We start from the raw sequence: 19,105 nt of genomic DNA on the forward strand, positions 1-19,105 counted from the left end.
TTTCCCCATATGGAAACTGGACTGGGGAGGGAGGCAGCGCAGGGGGCCATTTCCAGATCTTGGTAGGAGGTGGGGAGGAAGATGCCCGGCAAAGTCCAATAGCCCCATTCTTTGAACCCTGCTGTAACTAAAGCAAACATTCATTGCCTTTCAAAAATGCGTATCTCCATAACATTTCTTGTGATTCTGTGTTCATACTTCACAATAATCAGGGGAAATGGCCAGTCCTGAAGAATAAATCGTATCTGGTGTGAACTGTGTTTCATACTGCTCCTCAATGGCACCCTTTTGAGTAAGGTGTGTGGAATTCAAAGGGTCCAGCTGCACACAACTCCCCTGTCTATATCTGAAGTGTGTTTTCCAGTCACGAAACTTTTCTCATTTAATTAGAGGCATTCGGAGTCAGTCCCCCCCCCCATCCTTGCCTGTTTTGAAGTCCGCATCTCCCAAAACACATTCCAGTTAAAGCATTCACAGGACTGCGGTGACGGTGCAGAGAGGCAATATCGCTACTACATGTAATTCCTGATTCATTCGTGACCTTGCAGGGCCTTCGTCATTTGCACTGCAAGTGTGGGCGCATGTGCGCGCACACCCGAAGTATCGAGCATCCTATACTAAATGCCAAATTATGCTCCCCCCACATCAGTACCTTCTGAGGTTACCTTTCTCTAAGGCTGATACTAAAGCTGAAAGGCAAAGGGTTCGTCATCTACGTTAAGCGTCACTACCAGCCCACACGCCACACTCTGACCCACACAAATAATGCAGCACAGTGAGTAATTATGTTACTTCCAGGTAGCCCCTCAGCACTGCAGCCTCTATAGTCAGAGCGGACGCTCCACAGAGCTAAAGCCCAGAGGCACACTATTTCCCAACCATTACAGGGACTCCCAGCATGACTCATGCACCAGAACATTCCTTCCTGCACAAAGTTAACACCATCGGGCTAAACGACACAGTCGGCATCAATGCAATTTACTTTTGAGTGACACCTCCAGTTCCTAAGTCTGGAGTGATGCAGGTAATTGGTTCTGGAAATGGGGGTGGGGGTGGGGGGAAGGCTGCTGAAGAGGACTTTGATGGCTCCCTTAGAGCCTTTGGGATGCAAGAAAAATGGAGTGCCTCAATACACAAAAACCAGGCTTCTCATCGGTATTGCAGAGGGTGGGGAAGGAGATAGTACTGTAAGGGTCATCAGCACACATTATGAGGATCCAGAAGGGCACTTGACTCCATTTCCACCGATCCTAACTGTGACCTGCCTGTGACACCCATTCTGAGGGGATATCAAGCTCGTGAAAAAACCCTGCAGAGCTTTTGCCTTGGGTGCCTTCATATGGCTCCAAGGGGCACAAGTAATGTAGTAGGTTAACTTGTGCCTTCTTTCTATGGTACTCAAGTCTTCCTCCCTTTCCCCTGAAGGCTTCCTAACACTGGTCCTGAAGACCTTCCTCTGGACCAGAATAGCTAGGAAAGATTCGAAACATGGCCTAGCCCATTTCCAGGAACTCAGCTACATAAGCTCTGACTCCTAACCCTCCTCTTTGCCCAGTGCTATCACAGACACCATGTGCCAGAGGGCCCCCCCCCCCGCAACATCTCATCCTAGTTGACCACTGAGGGGGGAGGCACGAAATCCCACACCTGCGGAAGTCAAGGAGAGGCCGTGTGGTGGTGGGGATGCCCTCTGCAGGCCAGCTCAGGAAGTGAAACTGTGTCAGAGTTCGTGTCTCCTGAGACTGGACGTTCTTCAGGTAGAAGCTGCGCACCAGGAAATCCTCACACCAGATATGTTCAGAGACCAGGTTCACCTGGAAGGTGGGGACAGGGGGAGAGAGGGAGAAAAATAGCATATTAACTGAGAGGCCTTATCCTTCCCTAGCCAACTACACATAAGCCAACCAGCCCCCAGTTTCCCCTGCTGCTATTCCCCCAGCCCAGACCAGCCCCAGTGCTTTATTCTGCTCAGTCAATTGTAATTCCTTTCCTACCATTTCCCCAAGTGGCTAGAGCGGGAGTAGCTTGCGTGGTTCCTCTCCAGAAGTTGCAGGACTCCAACTCCCATCAGTCCCAGCCAGCGTGGGCAGCAGTCAGGGACCATGGGAGCTGGAGTCCAACAATATCTAGAGATTACCACATTGGCTCTCCCTGGACCAGGAGAAGCGGGACTCTGTTCACCCCTGCAGTTGTCAGGCCCACGTAGGGCTTGTCTTGCTCTTCCCTCGTGAGCACTGTGTCCATACAGCCAGCTGGCGGGGTTTGTCTGCACCATTTGGTTTTCATAGGCAGTTCCTCTCAGGGCTGCGGACCCAGCAAGCATATCAACCAGGCAGCCCTTGCAGAAGTTATCTTGGGCCAATCACATCACTTCCTGGCCCTTTGCAGGGTTACAGAATTGTGCAAAGCAGTAAGAGTTTGGGGCAGGGATGGCCAACAATGTTACCTTGCGAGGCCACAAAGCAGCTTAGCATTCAGCAATTCAAGGAATTTGTTTCCTTATGCTCTCTGTACATATAAGATGGCTTTTGCATTGCCCAAGAGGGCTTAAGAACCAAGGATTTTGGTGGGCGGTAGGCAGCTAGCTACCCAGGATCAGGGAAGAGACTGTGGCAGGAGGAGGATGAGGAGGAACTGGCTACATAGCAGGTAGTTCTCTCTGACATGCTCCCAACTGGGGGAGGGGAGAGGTGCACGTAAATGGTGTGCCCATGTGGGTGGGGCAGATGTCACAAGCCTTTCCCACAGAGCCAGCATCTCTGGGCTTCTCAGTAGGGCTGTGCTCAGCTCAGTCACACAGCAGGGAGCTGCATGAAAAGGAAGGGGTGCAGCTCAGTGGCAGAGCATCCACCTTGAATGCAGAAGGTCCCCAGTTCAGTCCCCAGCATCTCCAGGTAGGGCTGGGAGACAGCCACTGCCAGTCAGTGTAGTCAGTACTGAGCTAGATGGACCACTGTGCCAACTCAGTATGCTCCCTAGATGCCCATAAAAAGAGTGGCAACTTGGGATTCCTTTTCCTTGCATCACATAAATAGGAGACTGGGACAAGTTCAGGGATGGTGATCACAAAATAACCGTGTCTGCAGGCCCTTGGGCCACCGTTCGCCAGGCTCACCTCATAGATGTGGTACAGGGAGGAGCCCTCATCAGGCCAGTAGCGGTCACACTGCTTGACGCCGTCCTCCACTAGAGGGCTCAGCATGACAATGACGGTGCAGCCGTTCTCCCACACCATCTATGCACAAGCAACAGACATTGAATTCCCAGCCCTCAAAATGCAAACACCCTTCTTCTCTAGACCAGAAGAAGGCAGAGTCCACAGCAGGTACTAAGGGGCAGGTGTGGGTCGAGGGAATGGGCCCAGGTTGTATGTTCTCATAGGACAGAGTCATAGAGGATAAAGCTACCAATGGCTGATAGTTACAAGGGCTTTGTTCCAAACACTGTTGGAGGCAGCGTGCCTCTGAATGCCAGACACAAGCTGAGTGCTGTTGTGCTCAGGTCCTGCTCACAGGCTTCTCAGAGGCATCTGGTAGGCCATTGTGAGAAGAGGATGCTAGACTAGGAGGGCCTTTGGCCTGACCCAGCAGTGCTTATGTTCTTACAGGGCAAGTCAGAGACCAAAACCATCTAGCACACAGGAATGAAGAGGTTGTTCCTCTCCCTCCTGTCCAGGATGGGCCCCACCTCTACTTCATTTCCAGGTAGAATGTGAACCAGAGTGGCCTGAAAGCTACCGCAGGGCTGTGCGTAGGGCCAGACATCCATAGCCACCCCATGAAACTTGGCACCGTGTCAGGCACAGAATTTAGTAAATCTTCGCTTCAGTTTAAAAACAAAGCAAAAGGACAAGTTTCATTCCCTCATGACTGCAGAGGTAAGCTTGGAAACGTACAGGCCATGGTCTAGCCAAATTCTTAGAGGAGAGCCAAGGAGGACTTTTACAGATTGAGCGCCAATGCTTTGTGTACCTCCTCCTTCTGGCTAGTAAAAGTAACATAAAATCACACAAAGGGCAAAACTAATCATGCAAAAACAAGCCAATATTCAGGACCTTTGCCAATTCACAAAATTTATTCATGGCAGTGCCTCAGCATGGAGCATGCAGAGCTTCATCCATGGCCAGGATTGAAGGTTTCTCTACAGCAGGGATGGGGAATGCATGAGCCCCTAGAGGAGGTGGCAACCATGAATAGCCTGTAGGGCAAGGACGTAGCTGCTCCTGTTGCTGGACTACAACTCCCATCATCCCTGACCATTAGCCATGGTGGTTGGGGCTGATGGAGTCCCAACAACATCTGAAAGGCCACAGGTTCCCAATCTTTGCCTGCCCTACAGGCTATTCATTGCCACCACCTCATCTAAGGGCTCCGTATAGCATATTAACGCAGACAGCGTGAATCTCTCCCAAACAAGGGTCAGTCAGCTTTCTCACACAGTGCAGGAGTAAGGGCCACATCCTAAATGCCTCTTTGCCCCCACACCACCCTTGAGCAAGATCTTCCCTGAATAGGCTACCATGAGCCATGCCTACCTCACCTGCCAGAAGTCAGCGATGGTGTGGGACGGTGGCCCCTGCGTAGCAATGTATGCTGGCATCCGTGGATCATGGTCAATCTGCAGAGAAAATAATATGTGTTATACTCATCTTGGAGGGAAGGGGAAGAGTGGAACTAGGGGTAAAAGAGGTCCAGGTCCAGGGGCAGGACTCTAGTCTGCCTTAACTTTGCTAATCTCGATAACTCTGGATGGAAATCTTGTGCCAAGACAGCAATCATGCTTAGCTGTACCCTGAACATTAGAAATTAATTCTTTTCCCATGGCTTGTCATTGTCCAGGCTCACAAATCCACAAGCAGCAAACTATCCCACCCTCCCAAATTGTTAGTTAGGAGGATAAGTCACCGTGCCTGGGTAGGTATGGGGGCAAGAGAAAGAAGAGAAAAAATAAAACCAGTCTCAACTATATAGGTTTGTATATAAAAACTAGCTTTTGTTTAGAGCAGACCAGTTAAAATGAATGAACATTACTAACTTAGGTCCATTCATACTTGAATAGAATTCATATTGTCCACTCTACTGTACTAGAGTCATACACGTTGCTATTCAAGATAGATTTCCTTTAAACATCCACGATAGAAGGTTGATTGGCTGAAGGACTTTCCCTAAAGGGGTTACAGTCAGTAAAGCATGAGACCCTTAATTTCATGGTTAGTGGTTTGAGCCCCATGTTGGGCAAAAGTTTCCTGCATTGGAGGGAATTGGACTAGATGATCCACATGGTCCCGTCCAACTCTACAATTCTATGAGTCCCCTATGATACATAGACAGTCTGAAAGGGGAGAGTTTAGGTTAGTGGAAGGGTATTTGCCCAGTTTCAACACTAGGAGGAGCAGGGCTACATGACAAGAGAGCAAGAAAGTTTACCTGATTCTGGAAGGCAGGTAAGATAGCACTTGGGAAAGCATCCAGCTTTTCCCTCCAGTTTGGCAGCACTGGGAGGGCGCATTCAGAAAAATGAGTTTGTTGGACTCAGGAAGAGCTCGTGGCCAGGGAAGGGTGGGAGAGTCTGTGCTTTCATTTATGATGGGTCTGTCGTATTTTAGTGAAGGGACCTGGTGTCTTTGAGGACATCACTTAAAAATGAGCCACAGTTGATAGACTTGACCGAGCAAAAGGTTGCCTCTTACATGAGGGCAGTGTGACAGATTCAGTGGATTCAAGGGGGCAGTTCAGTGGAGAGTGTGAATCTGAGTTTGTGGCACTCACAATAGGGCTGGCATTGATGAAGTCACTGCGGGATGGATTGCTCTCTGCCTTCAGCTTGATGCGGGCATGATCGTCTGGAAACAGCAATAAAGTGCAATGAGTTAATGTAACAGGACCCAACTGAGTAGCCAGGGACCCCTGGAGGGTTCTGGGCCTCAGTCCTGGAGTTCTCAGAGAACACGAGCTATCACTAAGGACGGGTGAATCCTTCCATTCCAGTTTCTATCAGTTTCTCATTTTTCCATTCTTAAGTTCAGCTCTCCACATTGCCACATCAGTTTGCTTTTTAAAAAAAAAAAGTCCTTAAAGTCACCAGCATTTTAGTGAAAATTTATCCTAATATACACATTCCCCCTAATACCATTTTAGTATCTTATTTTCAGAAATATATGCATTTCTGTGCACACTGGCATATGCATTTTTTGTGCACATCCCTTGGTGGGAGAACTCCCCCGGAAACTTTGGAGAAGTCCAAATTTCAAGGAATGGCTGTGTTTCCGTTTGCGCATTGTTTTAGAAAGTGCAGACTAGACAAATTTGCTTTGAAATGCAAATTAAAACTGGAAAAAAGCAAGTCATTGGTCATGCAATCATTCAACAATCCCCATGCAGAAGAGCCTCAGAACTGGCATGCCAGCAGTGGCCCTGGAAACAGGGATACCAGGAAGAAGCACCGTTCTGTGCTACTCACAGGGCACATAATCAGGGTTGCGGTTTTTCTTGATGTTTGCTTCACGCTGCGCAGCCTCACAGGCATTAGGCTCAGCCTGGTATGCACACAGCGCCTGCCACTCCTTGGCTAACCGGTCACGGTTGCGCAGGTGGTCCTCCATGTATGCCTACAGGCGACGGGGGGGGGGGGCAGCATCATTACCACCTCCTAAACATGTCCACTTGCACAAGCACATCTGCACATACACTACCCCAGACAAGTAATTTTAAACATGCAATTTTATTACGCAGATGTTGTTTGAAACTGCTGGTTTTATTTATATTATGAAAAAAAATGTTTTTAATGTTCGCTCTTACCAGTGTTCTTCATTTATATTTTTGTTAATATTTATTTTATTAACCTTTCAAATTTTGCAAATTCTTTTAAACAACCATCAGAGCAAATCTCTCATTTCCATTGACTTTCTATCCACCTTTCCACGGCAGTTCTTTTCTGACCTTATAAAGCTGCTATATTACTTATATTTTACCCATTATATATGTTAATTATAAATTATTAAACTACAATTCTCATCTGCTGCTATACTTCAAATCCTGCATACGTTTTAGCATAACCATGGTATTTTTTTTCAAATGTTTCTTCATATTTCATATTGTTTTATGTAAACCACATAAGAGGTTCTTGTTGATTAAGCAGAATATCAGTTCTGCCAAATAAAGAAATAAAAGGTCCAGGGGTAGCCAATATGGTGCTGCCCAGATGTTCTGGACTGGAGTTATGGCCCTAAACATCTGGACGACACTGTGTTGGCTGTCCCAGAAATAGCCAACCATTAAAAAGGAGACTGCTGATATCTATAGGCCAAGATCCATGGGGAGCAAAAGACAGCAGGGGCACTGCTGTGTACTATCTGAAATCAGAAATCTTGTCATTTCATCTACTATCATTTTGCCCACACATAATAATTGTATGTCTAAAGATGGGAACCTGTGTTGCTTCAGATATGGTTGAACTCCACCATCCCTTTGCCTCAGCCAGTATGGCCAGTGGCCAGGGATGATGGGAGTTGGGGTCCAATGTCACTTTTAAGACCACAGGTTCCCCACCACTAGTCCATAGCACCTCTGGTTGTTGCAAAGTATCTGGCAACTTTGCACCTCAATAAAGCCTGTACCTCCACACAGAAACACACACGGTGCAAACACGCCTCACCAGAATCATGTGCCCAGTAGAGATGTCCATGTTGGATTGCACAGGCTCCTCGCACCAGGATGGTGTGCTGCTGTGGGAGCTGGGGCTGGCCTGGGGCGCATCGCTGAACTGTGAGGAGACACTGCTGACGCGGGAATTCTCCGCCGGAGCGGAGGGCGAGGGAGCTTCGGCACGGCCAAACAGTGATTTGGCAGCCATGTGCTGCCGACACAACTCCTGTGGGAAAGACACAGCTGCAGCAGCTAATGTACTAAAGATCTGCCACAGGCAGGGCGAACGTCAGAGGCAACAAAGCAGTGTCCTTGCACACAAAGCTCCTCTTCCAGGACAGAAGCTTTGTGGCTCCTCCCAAACTTTGGGGAAACAGCCCCAATTTGCAGCTCTTTGCAAAGGGCAAAATGGGCTGCACCGTACCTGGTATTCAAAGGTGCTGTCAGCCGCTCCCTCAGGCCCCAGCCCTGCCAACCGCTCTTTCTCTCGCTGCTTGGCATGCTGGCGCAGACAGAAGACCACCGCGGCGGCTATCACAATGCCAGCCACGCAGGCCAGCAGGACAAAGGTGAGCAGCACCGAGCGGAAGGTGTCGCCAAAGTGTGTGGGGTGCGGGTAGGTCGCAGCCTCGTTGCGCTGTGGAGAAGCAGAAAGGAGTCAAGAGCAGCACAGTGGGATAGGAAGGAGCTCCTGGGACAAGCAAAGGCGGAAGAGAGAGTCAAAATTGGCACATGTGGCAGTCGGTGGCTGCTGCCGCTCCCACGATCTTTGTATCATGGAAACCAACCAGGATTTCCTCTGGCTCCTTGAAGAAAAAAGTTCTCATTTCCTTGATCCACTGTGAAAACCCCAGCAGTCCATGGGCGTCCCTGCCAAACTCTTCTTCCCTACGTTACGTAATCTGCAGCCAGTACATTTCCTCCCACTCTGAACCTGCATGCTGGAAGCCCCACCACACGTGATCCAATCCCTCGGTTGGTCTCTTGCTGCCAGGGCACTGCAGGGCTGGGGAGCTCCAGGAGCTGTTGGACTACAACTCCCAGCATCCCTGATTACTGGCCACACTGGCTGATGCAAGCTGCGGTCCAATAGCATCTGGAGGGCCCCTGCCCCACTCACTTTCAAATTTGACTTGGGCGATGCTGGGCTGGTGATCCAGGATTCTCCAAGCCCCACTTCTTGACTAATCCCTGGCCGTATTCAGGTACTCGGCCTGCTCACATGCAGATAAACATGCTAGGAAGAGCAGGTCCATGTGGCTAAGCTCCACCCCATCATCTCTACACAGTTTAGAGCCTTCCATGAGTTTTGAAGGTAAATGTCAGAAGCAAGGAGCCTCTTCCACTCATACAGGCCTCCTGTAAGGATTTAAAGCCAAGCACAACCAGGGATTCAAACTGCATTGGGTGCTTCCACCAAGTTGGGGGCAGATCTCTGCTTTAGAGCTGTGAAGGGCTCTGAACTGTGTAGAGGTGGGTGTGCTTCAGAGGGCAGGTCTGAGCAGCACAACCAACCCTGCTTCTCCGTTATCTTGCTTAAACTCTTAAATAGGGCTATGGTCAAAACCCAAAGACCACTGCAAATCCCAAGGCCTATGACCCCCCAGCTTTACCTGCCCAACACCTGTCTGTAGGATCTTCACTCCCACCTCCGTCTCCAGCTGTGGCTTCACCAGTGCTAGATGGGAAAAAGGGACAAAAAAGGAGGGACAGCTGGCAAAAGGGCAAAGGCAGGCAGGCAGGCAGGCAGTTGCTGGGGGAGTGAAGCCTTTTGAGTGGCCCAGGGAGTGGTGTGCTAATTGCTATCTCTGGATCACTGCCATGTTGCATGATAGCCTTCCTTACTTTGTTTACTAAAGGCAGCTGCCTTCACTGATGTTTGCCTATTGCATCTGAAGGAAGAAATGGATACTCTACACATGGACATTAACTGGGCAGGTGGACAGCAGGATAAAGGGTGGCCAAGCACCAAGTCAGGAGGTTGTAGGGCAGGAGTACAATGTTGTAGGGCAGGAGTGGGGAAGCTGTACTCCTCCCAGCCTTGCTGGTCTACCTCCTCCCTGACTACTGAATATGCTGGCTGCAACTAATGGGATTTGGAGTCCATCTGGAGTATTCTCCAGCCCTCCTGTTCCATATCTAATGTGAGAAGAATCACTAGAGTCCTTCTAGATCCAGGATGGTGAAATGAGTCTGTAACCTGATGCATTCTCATGTGTTGCAACTATCGTTTCAGAGTCAACTTACCAGCCCTGTTGGCCACATCACCCAGAGACAGGTTTTGGTGGTTTTGACGGATGCGGAAGGTGAGAGCTGGGCCCACAACACTGCAAGGCGAGAGGTTTGAGGTTACAAGGTGTCCCGATTCCATCCTAGCACAATATACACCCACAAAGCAGGTTGCCTCTGCTGCTTTGTGTATTACCATGTTCAACAATATCCAGTGCTATTTTTCTAGAAAAAGAGGTGCCAGGACTCAACCTTGTTCTCTTATATTAGCAATGGCACCCACCTGAGGTGCCGGAACTGAGTTTCAGTGATTTCTGGCTTTTTTTATTGAGGGGGGAAAAAAGCCCTGGCAATATCTAACCCTCTAATCTCATGACACCTCCTTTATTTACCAATTAGCAGCTTGGAGTCAGGCACAGTAAAGGCCACCTGTGTTTTGTCTCAGGCCAAGAAGCGATATCACAATCATAATGTTGGGTATGCAGAAGGGTTGGGGCCTAGTTCCAATTTCAATGCAAGCAGGCAACAATATGAGAAAGGGAAGGAAAGAGAGAGAGACTGTGGCCACAATGTCATCCAGTTCCTTGCCCACTTTTAATAAAAGTTGTGTCTTCGGTATAAGCCAGCTGACGCAACAACTTCCAATGCCACTTCAGGTAACCGTATTTATATAAATAGGCAAGCGCCTTGTGACCATCCAGCAATGGGAACCTGCCAGGACAGGATACATTAGCTACTTGAAAAGCATTGCGGAGATCCCAAAAGACCCCTCAGTCTTGGGAAAGGCATCTTCCTCAGGATATGCTTCCAGAACCCTCTCCAGCCTGCCTCACCAGGCTCCTCCCCTTCCTGAGGTGTCAGAGGCAGCAACACACTCCAGTTCCTTATGGATCCCCACCTCTCAGTTAAGTCCCAGTAGCACTTGCCTGATGTTGATGAAACTGGCAGTGGACAAGTGCACGTGCTCAGCCAGGATCTCCAGGAGCCGGATGCCAGCAGCAAGACCCAGTGGCCTGCAGGTGGTGGAGACAGAGGAGAGGCCAGGAGCCAATGGGAAAAGCATGCATGGGAGAAACATTGGGAGGCAAAAAGCGGGAGGGCAACACTTTCCTTGTACTGGTATACAACAAGCGAATGCCAACAACCTCCTGCCACCCACTCTAAGGAAACACCTAAGCAATGTAGCCCATGAGAGCTGTCAAGACAACCCAACAATCTGAACAAGATGGCAAATATGTGTTGGGATTAAAGTCCAGCTTTGCCCAAGTGCAACAGCAAGAAGCCATAGGATTTGAGGGACCAGGTGTTGAGAGAAGAACATTCCTTGTTCTCCCTCACTGAAACCTCATTTCCCCACACACCTGATGCCCTTCTTCATGTGCCCCCTCCTCCACAAGAGGGCCAGAGGGTGGCAACACAAGAAGAGGCCTTTTCTGTAGTGGCTCCCCACTTGTGGACTGCTCTCCCCAGGGAGGCTAGCCTAGCGCCCTCATTACGTATCTTCAGGTGCCATACGAAAACGTTTCTCTATAACTAGGCCTTTGGCTGATTAAGCATTCTATGGCTTTTTAAATGCGCTTATGGGAGCAGGGTTCTTTTTAAATGTATTTTGCGTTATCATTTTGTGCTTTTAAGTTGTGAACTGCCCTGTAATCTTCAGCTGAAGGGCGGAATACAAATTTAAATAATAATAATAATAATAATAATAATAATAATAATAATAATAATAATAGTGTGTCTTGATCTCGTGCCTATGTTAGACAAGCACATGCATTTTTACCTCTCAAATAGTACCCTATCTCCCAAATGTTAGAGAGCACACACCTCGCCCCCACTGGCCTAACTCCTATTTCCTTGGCCCTCCCCCTTCCCCCCATGTCCTGCCCCTTCCCTCACTTTTGGTCAGTGACAATGTAGCCATATTCCTCAGCAGCCAGCGCTGTCTCTGGCCGGTCCTCATCCTTGCCAGGTCCCCCTACTGATGTGTGGCTCTTCTTCATCACTGCCACCTGCCTCTTGAGGCCAGCTTCTTCTCCCTCACCAGCACGGAGGGGCTCAGGTTGTTCTGGGGAAGCTGTCGTCATGGTTATTTTGGCCTTAGTTGGGCTAAGCGTCTCCCTCTGTGCCTGCACCTGCCCCTCTGTGGGCACAGCACTGACATAGCTCTCTTGAGAGGGGGGTGGCTCCAGCTCCTCCCCATGTTGCATTTCAGCTTCTGTCACCTGAGGAGAAAGAGGCACATCACTCACCAGCACCTCAACACTTCCAATCTGCAACCACCAGCGGTTGGGTGATCCCTCCTGCCCTCTACTCCAACCAAAGCCCCTGAATCGTTAACTGTGCCTGTTCATTATCAGCCTCAGGCTGGCCAACTCTGCCTTCAGGTCTCAGGGGCACACACCCAATCTTCTCCACAGGCTGTCCATCTAGAAACTAGCTGTGGAGGATTGTACTATAGGGGCTGGAACAGGTTAGGTACAGGCCAAGTCTACTCCTCAGGGCAAGACGTTGGTTTATCAACTCAGGCTTCCCATACCATTTGCCCCCTGTAAACTGTGTGAAAGCGAATTCCAACAATCTTAAGAGGACCTTAGGAACTCTGGGCTGGAGACTGCCCCTTGCCTCTAGAAGGAGCTGCTTACCCGCTTAGATTCTGGAGTGTCTGATCCAAGCCTACCAGCTGGGGAGAGAATTAGAAGAGTATTTAGTTTTTAAGGTATGAGATCTTAAATCCTCAAGCCAACCTGGAAATCAAACTACCCACTTTGGAACCTCTGCCCAATGTTCCCAGATGTGCAGGAGGGGGTAGGGTTGGCGTTTTGATTACATAGCAGTAAAGGTATTCTGTACAGCAAGTACACGCTCCCTTTCATTACTACTTCATGGGCTCCACAGCTAAGCACCAACACAGAAAAACAGGTTCTGGATAGAGCTCCAACTCAGATTTATCCCCAGATTGTGAGGAGCAGGGCTGGATCATCACAGTAACAGCACAGCTCGGCCCTTGTCAATGCAGACATAGTCCGGATATTGTTCCATGTTACCCCCAGACACACACAACCCTCTCTCCATCTCCTCTCCTTCAGCTATAGACATCCCAGCTGCCTCTTCTCCCAGATCCTCTTACTTATACCATCTTGCCGATCTTACCTGGACTCCTGAGGAGCCGGAGAAGACCAGCAAGGGAGCTGAGATGCTGGGGAGTGAGATCCTGGGGCCTGATGCCATAGCTGGCAAGCACTGCTGCCAGCCTCTCTAGTGCTCTATCTGTGGAAGGGAAATTGGGGAAAGAGGGAAGGTGTTGCAACAGCAGCCCCACTAGCACCAAGGCTTCTAGGCTGAGATAACAAGCTACAACAGGGGTGGGGATCCTGCGGCCTCCATAGGCCATTGTACTACAACTCCCATTAATCTTGACCGTTGGGCAAGACTGACTGGAGCAGATGGGAGGAGTCCAACAGCATCCACAAGAGCACAGATTCCTCACCCCTGAGCTACAAAGTGCTTGAGGAACCCCTTAGTGAAACACAGGTAGGAACAGTCTCACCTGGCTCTGCCAGGAGTGCCCGGGGCTCCCCTCTGTATTCAGAGCTGTCGCCATAGTCCGGAAAGGGGCCATCCGTCCTGGAATCGTGCTTCTGCTGCGCCATAGTTCTCGATTTACCTGTCTGCTCCTGTGTTAGGTAAAGTGCTCCCAGGTCCTGGAAAAGTTGACCTCCATCCAGTCCCTGCTGCCCCCTATAGGAGGGAGCAGTGCTGGCACCAAACAGGGCCTTAGAAGCAGCAGCTCGGTCCAGCAGAACAGGGTGCTCAGCGCTGTGAGCATTGGGGTTGTCCCGGAAGGTACCATCTGGGTAGCTGAACTGAACACAGGGAAACAGAAAGGCAATCTTGAAGTGTTCACGGCAGAGGGCAGCAGAGTGTGTCCTAACATGCAGCTAGACCCATTTTGTGCAATGTAAAAAAACAAAAGTACAGTGCAAAATAAGCTTTTGTGCAGTTAGGCATATGGGGTTTAATAAGGAGTTGGTGGGTTTCTAAAAAAGAAATAGATGACAAAAGGAACTTTTAGGTTGAAAGGATATAGTAAAAAATTAGCAACTGAAGTGACTGATTGGAACTTATGGGTTAAAATAAAACACTATAAGCATCCCACCCCCTCTAAATATCCTTCATCCTAGCCAGCAAGAAACTTTTTCCAAAGGCAAAGTGGTGCAGTTTAGTATTCAGTGGCCTGCAGTCCAAAATCTATCATCAGCAGTCACAGTTCTGCTCAGGCTTTGAAGTGACTCCTTCCTACTCAACGCTTCAGTAAAACTTAGGCCTCCTAAGCACATTCAGTTCTCTCCGTTTGAACAGGCCACCTTGCAAATCACAGGACAGGCCCTTGACTCTCCTTCCAGCTCTTCATGAAGACTCCTTGCCCTTACTCTGTATGCAGCACTGCTAAGACACACCTGGTGATGTGGATATGAAGATAAGAAGGGCTCCTTGTAGCCTAGCTCAGGCTGAGAAGCCAACAGCAGCTCCAGGTACCGCTGCAGGAGGACTGGAGGGAGAGGAGGCTGATGAGCTGTCTGGAGGGAGGCAGGCTCTGGTGGCAAAGAGGATTTCCTTGGAGACAGGTGACTAGGCGGGAACCTGAAAAGAGAACAGTCATGGGCAATATATTATGCTATCAATATGAAGCTTGGCATCTAGAAGCTCCCATTTCCCAGTCCAACAAGATGTGTTTTTTGCCTGCTACAATATTATCAGGGGCAGCGCCTCTAACTCTCTGTAGGGAAGTTTTCTCATCCTGATACAGTTAAGTGTTCTTGCATCGATGGCCACTGCTTGGACATCTTGTGGACATCATCATGGGGAGTTTCCAAATGTCATAGTGGGCTGTCTCTGTTTATTTTTAAGTCCTGCCATTTCCAGTTCTCTTCCTGGCACTTTTTGAGTTTGTTTCCACAAAGATTTGCTGCCTTATTTCTTGGGCTCTCAAGAGTCTTTGCCTTCAAAACAGTTGTGTACAGAAAGAGGGGGGAAAGCACCACAAATAAGCAAGAGAAAGAGATTTTATAGACGTGGAGAGAATAAAATGTTGCCTTAAGATTTGTTCAAAGGTGGTTCTTACGTTGAGAGTTTAAGAATAAGACATTTCTAAATGTCTCGCAAGCTTTACAAGCTCCTGGAAGAGGAGTGTTCCGCTCTGAAATTAGTGTTGTACAAGTGAGCACTGGAGTCAGATCTCAAACCACCTACAACAGCTTCCTTTCCCTTCAATGTGGATAAGTGGACCTTGGCTGAGAGAAGCACAGACTTCTCTGTGCTTGTTTTTGTGTTTGAGTTGTCCCTTTCTTAAAAATTGTCATTCTGAGTGACAGACAGATGACTATCAGCTGGGAGACAAGGGAGTTCCCATTTATTTTCCAAGAGACATTTCCCCCTCTCAGTTGTGATAAGCAGATATTGGATGAAAATTAATGGCAGCAACTCAAGTAAAAGCTCACATTCCAAATGAACTGTTCCCCTTACCTGTTCTCAGCTACAGACTCCCAAGGAGGTGGAAGGTGAAGTCTGGGGATGCGTTCCATCTCCCGGGAGATCACATGTTGGGTAAGGTCATCCTGCCATGATAAACCTGCCATGAAGATGGAGAGCTAAGTCAAAGCATGGCCACAATAGCCAAGTGTTAAATCCAGCGCTGAAACTATGAATATCATCCAATCCTTGGGAAGCAGCTATACTCCAAAGAATGACCAACTGCAGAAACTAAGACTAAAGATTTTAGCACAGCATCCCCCCAAAAATATAGGGACAGGTATTTGCCAGATAAAAATAGTAAAATGCAGGGCCCCATCCATTTTATTGTGAATTGTATGGCTGTTATATATGCTTCTCCTTTCAATACTGTTTGCACCTGCAAAAGTTTTGGGGAAGATACACTGCTTTGTTTCGAAGCCCAACAACTTCCTGCTGAAATGCTGCACCTATTTATACCATAAATGTTCCCGTTTACTTTTTGCCCTGCTTTTGTTGTGCAACAATGCAGCAATGTTGGGGAAGCATTGCAGAACAACTAATAAAGTGGATTGAGGCATGGTTGGTCCAGTGCAAGTCCACTTCTAATGCACTATTATTGCCACAATATTTTGCAAAATACACACACCAAAAACAACAACATCCAGCTTGGAGGAACCATAGTCTGAGCATATGTTAGATGTGCCTGATTATAGTATGCATTTATAGCATGATGCCATAGCTCAGTGCTAAAGCATCTGATTTGCATGCAGAAGATCTCAAGTTCAATGCCCAGCATTTCCAGGTGGGGCTGGGAGAGAATTTCATCTGAAATCCTGAGAGCTGCTGCCACTGCCAGTCAGTTCACACAATATTGCACTAAATGGACCAATGGTCCCACTTGGTAGAGGGTTCTCTGGTCCGGGGGGTTGGACAGACTCCCAAGTAATGTTGCCAAGACTAGAAGAAGGGGCATAGAGTGCTCTTAATTCCCTCTCCTGGTTTGTGCAGAGCTGGCTCACTTCCCTCATCTTACGTTAATTCTCCTCCTCCTCCTCCTCCTCCTCACTTACCTTGTGCCATGAGATGCCGTAGCACATCCTGCAAACGCTGGAGCACAGAGGCTGTGACCTGGAAGTACGGCTTATCTCGAAGGGAACCTTCCTGGCACTGACCAAACAATCCATCTGCAAAGATAACATGACTATGAGACAGTGGTCATGCAACTCAGGGTGGAAAGATCGGTGAAAGGAGGGGGAAGAGAAAAGTAGGGTCAGAGAATAACACAGCTAGGCAGATGAGATGGTGGATAGCAGGCTGCTGCACAGCTTATGGGGAGCTTCAATATAGGGTGTGAATACACTGGAAACTCAAAATGTTTCCAATGAATTTCACAAACGTCCCTCCTAAGATACTTAGATATGCAAAAGCTTGAAGTTGAAATATACTTTCCCGGAAGTAAGCCTCATTGAATTCAGTGGGATTTAGCCCAAGGCAAACCTGGATAGGATTGCACTAAGAGACAGGGAAAGTGAAATAATTTTGTCTTGTGAGCACAAGGTGTGCAGTCACGCCTTCTACCATTAGATGCCCAAATGGACCAATATCACAACAAGGCTATAATTCATATGAGAAGCATCGAGGAGTATCTCAAGGAAACATGCCAACATGGAAAAGAAGCAAGCACTTGTCCCATTCTTGGGGCAGAAAGGCTTCCAGATCAGAGCCTGCTGCACATGTGGTCCTCTCCTCCCCCCCCCCCGCCGTCATAACAAATGCAGAAAGCATATTTTAACACAGCAGGGGAAATAAGTGTACATCACTCTGCAGCAACAGGTGCTTTTCCTCCCTGTGGACTTAATTCCCTTAATTCCAATCCATCCCAAGCTTATTTACCTTGCACACAGACTTCCTGTTGGGAGCAGAGTCTTCTGTCAAATAGGCAGCCTGGAAAGAGAGTGACAGAGACACACCAGAGTTTTCCAGAGAGACAGTATTATAATTCATATAAGAGATGCTCCAGCTTGACTGCTTCGCAGGGGCTCAGATCTACTTGGCTACTGCAAATAGTATGTATTTCAATACCTAAATTATATTACAATGTTTCAAATGAATAGAACTCATTTCTTTCTACCTTCAGGATGTCCTTACGTACGTATGATCTTGTTGGACTCAATTGCCACAGTGCAGTCACTGATGCATGAGTCGTATCCACCAAGAGCAGTGTGCTCCGTATTGTGGGCCCAATTTTATGGAATGCCCTTCCAGTAGAGGTCAGGCAGGCCTCCTCCCTGTTCAATTCCAGCACCTACTGATGACTTTTTAAATTATTATTCCAGCAGGCACTTAAACTGAAGTCTGATTTTATACTTTTAATAAGTGTTTACTTTTTTATACAAGGTATTTCTTTTACCCTGCTTAGACGTGACTGTTGTCAAGTGGTAAATGAACTGTTTAAACAATAATAACAAGTTAAATAATAATCTAATCACACAGATCTATAGCTAACCCAGCAATAACCATCACCTTCAAGGACAATTCAGGAATACCGTAAGCAATGGTCACCATGACGAAATAAAGAAGCTAGTGATTAGCCTTTTTTAAAAAAAAAAAAAAGGAGGGGGCAGGGTTGACAGAAAATACAGGAATCCAACCTTTTGATAATGACATCGCCTGGATTCCCTTCTAAACCCTGAGTGAATGAAGGATGCAAAAGCAACTTTTAAACTTGTCAATGGTGCTTTATTGCTGAGACTCAAGCTGTCTGCAAGGAGCTAACCATGGTACTGAAACTTACCAGCCCCAATCTTTGCCACAACTGAGGCAAGGAAATTAAGTCCACTTGAAGAACAGGCACAGATTCCCTATTCCCCCAAATATTAGAATGACTTTGCTACAGGGGGTGAAGGTGGAGCACCTCTCTCTCTCATTAGCTGGGCCTTATCACTTAAAACAGTAAATAAACAGAGGAAAGGAATCAGGCAAAATATATGTGCAGCAAAGTTTCAATTAAAAATATCTGGGAGAACTGTTTCAGGAATTACCAGATATTGTGTATGGGTGTTAGGATATACCTTTCTGGAGGCAAAACCAACACAAAAAGGGCATTGCTGTGTTTTTCCCTTTGTTAAGCTTTCAGTATTTCCTACTCTTCCCCAACCTGCCCCCCCCAATGGTGGCACCGCTTTCAAACATTTAGAAAATGACATTTAATAGCAAACAAGAGGGAGATGTAGAATGAAGTATATAAACTAAGAACGTTCCCTAAGGGTAGATTCATATTTTATGGAGCAGATGCCTGCCATGTGTGTGTTTGTGTCTTTCAGCAACTACCATGAATCATGAAGAGCAGACCCATCTCTCTAAAGGCACAGGGACACACAGTATGTGCAACAAGGCTTAAATTGGACATTGCTCCCTCCCAGATATCTATCACCTCTGTACACACACACACACACTTCATTTTATGGCAATCATCAAGGCAAACAATGCTATATAAGCAGTAGACATGATTGCCGTGTAAAATGTGAAAATCCCCAGAAGCTTCCAGGTGTGCCACTGATTCTCTGGGAGGAGAAAATACTGTTATACAACGTAGCTCACCCATCCAATATGGATACAGATACTGCTACCAATAGCCCTGAGCCTACAATATCTACACAGCCAAGCTAGGCTTGGTATTGGCAACTGACTGAGAACCTTCCTTCCTGTCCCTTTGTCCAAGT

The 19,105-nt window shown here is 47.8% G+C and overlaps 1 protein-coding gene across 3 annotated transcripts in view; it reads right to left on the minus strand.

Moving 5' to 3' along the window:
* The window catches only part of PTPRN (protein tyrosine phosphatase receptor type N), a 32,954-nt gene that overhangs the window by 6,271 nt on the left and 7,578 nt on the right, over window positions 1–19,105 (minus strand). Inside the window, exons 2-19 of one of the 3 annotated variants that reach the window (XM_083590911.1) lie at window positions 17,277–17,327; window positions 16,454–16,567; window positions 15,396–15,501; window positions 14,330–14,513; window positions 13,537–13,735; window positions 13,023–13,139; window positions 12,515–12,552; window positions 11,769–12,094; window positions 10,799–10,885; window positions 9,891–9,970; window positions 9,257–9,321; window positions 8,068–8,280; window positions 7,654–7,869; window positions 6,460–6,607; window positions 5,769–5,842; window positions 4,540–4,617; window positions 3,116–3,235; window positions 1,648–1,814 (exon numbers count right to left, since the gene is read on the minus strand). In XM_083590911.1, coding sequence (XP_083447037.1) covers window positions 1,648–1,814; window positions 3,116–3,235; window positions 4,540–4,617; window positions 5,769–5,842; window positions 6,460–6,607; window positions 7,654–7,869; window positions 8,068–8,280; window positions 9,257–9,321; window positions 9,891–9,970; window positions 10,799–10,885; window positions 11,769–12,094; window positions 12,515–12,552; window positions 13,023–13,139; window positions 13,537–13,735; window positions 14,330–14,513; window positions 15,396–15,501; window positions 16,454–16,567; window positions 17,277–17,327 — 2,383 coding nt within the window. Of the gene's footprint in view, window positions 1–1,647; window positions 1,815–3,115; window positions 3,236–4,539; window positions 4,618–5,768; window positions 5,843–6,459; window positions 6,608–7,653; window positions 7,870–8,067; window positions 8,281–9,256; window positions 9,322–9,890; window positions 9,971–10,798; window positions 10,886–11,768; window positions 12,095–12,514; window positions 12,553–13,022; window positions 13,140–13,419; window positions 13,736–14,329; window positions 14,514–15,395; window positions 15,502–16,453; window positions 16,568–17,276; window positions 17,328–19,105 lie in introns of all 3 variants that reach the window. The other 2 variants (XM_083590910.1, XM_083590912.1) reach the window with 2 other exon arrangements.

The sequence above is a fragment of the Podarcis filfolensis genome (assembly GCF_964270895.1).
Source record: "Podarcis filfolensis genome assembly, chromosome: 1".
Lineage (NCBI taxonomy): Eukaryota > Metazoa > Chordata > Lepidosauria > Squamata > Lacertidae > Podarcis > Podarcis filfolensis.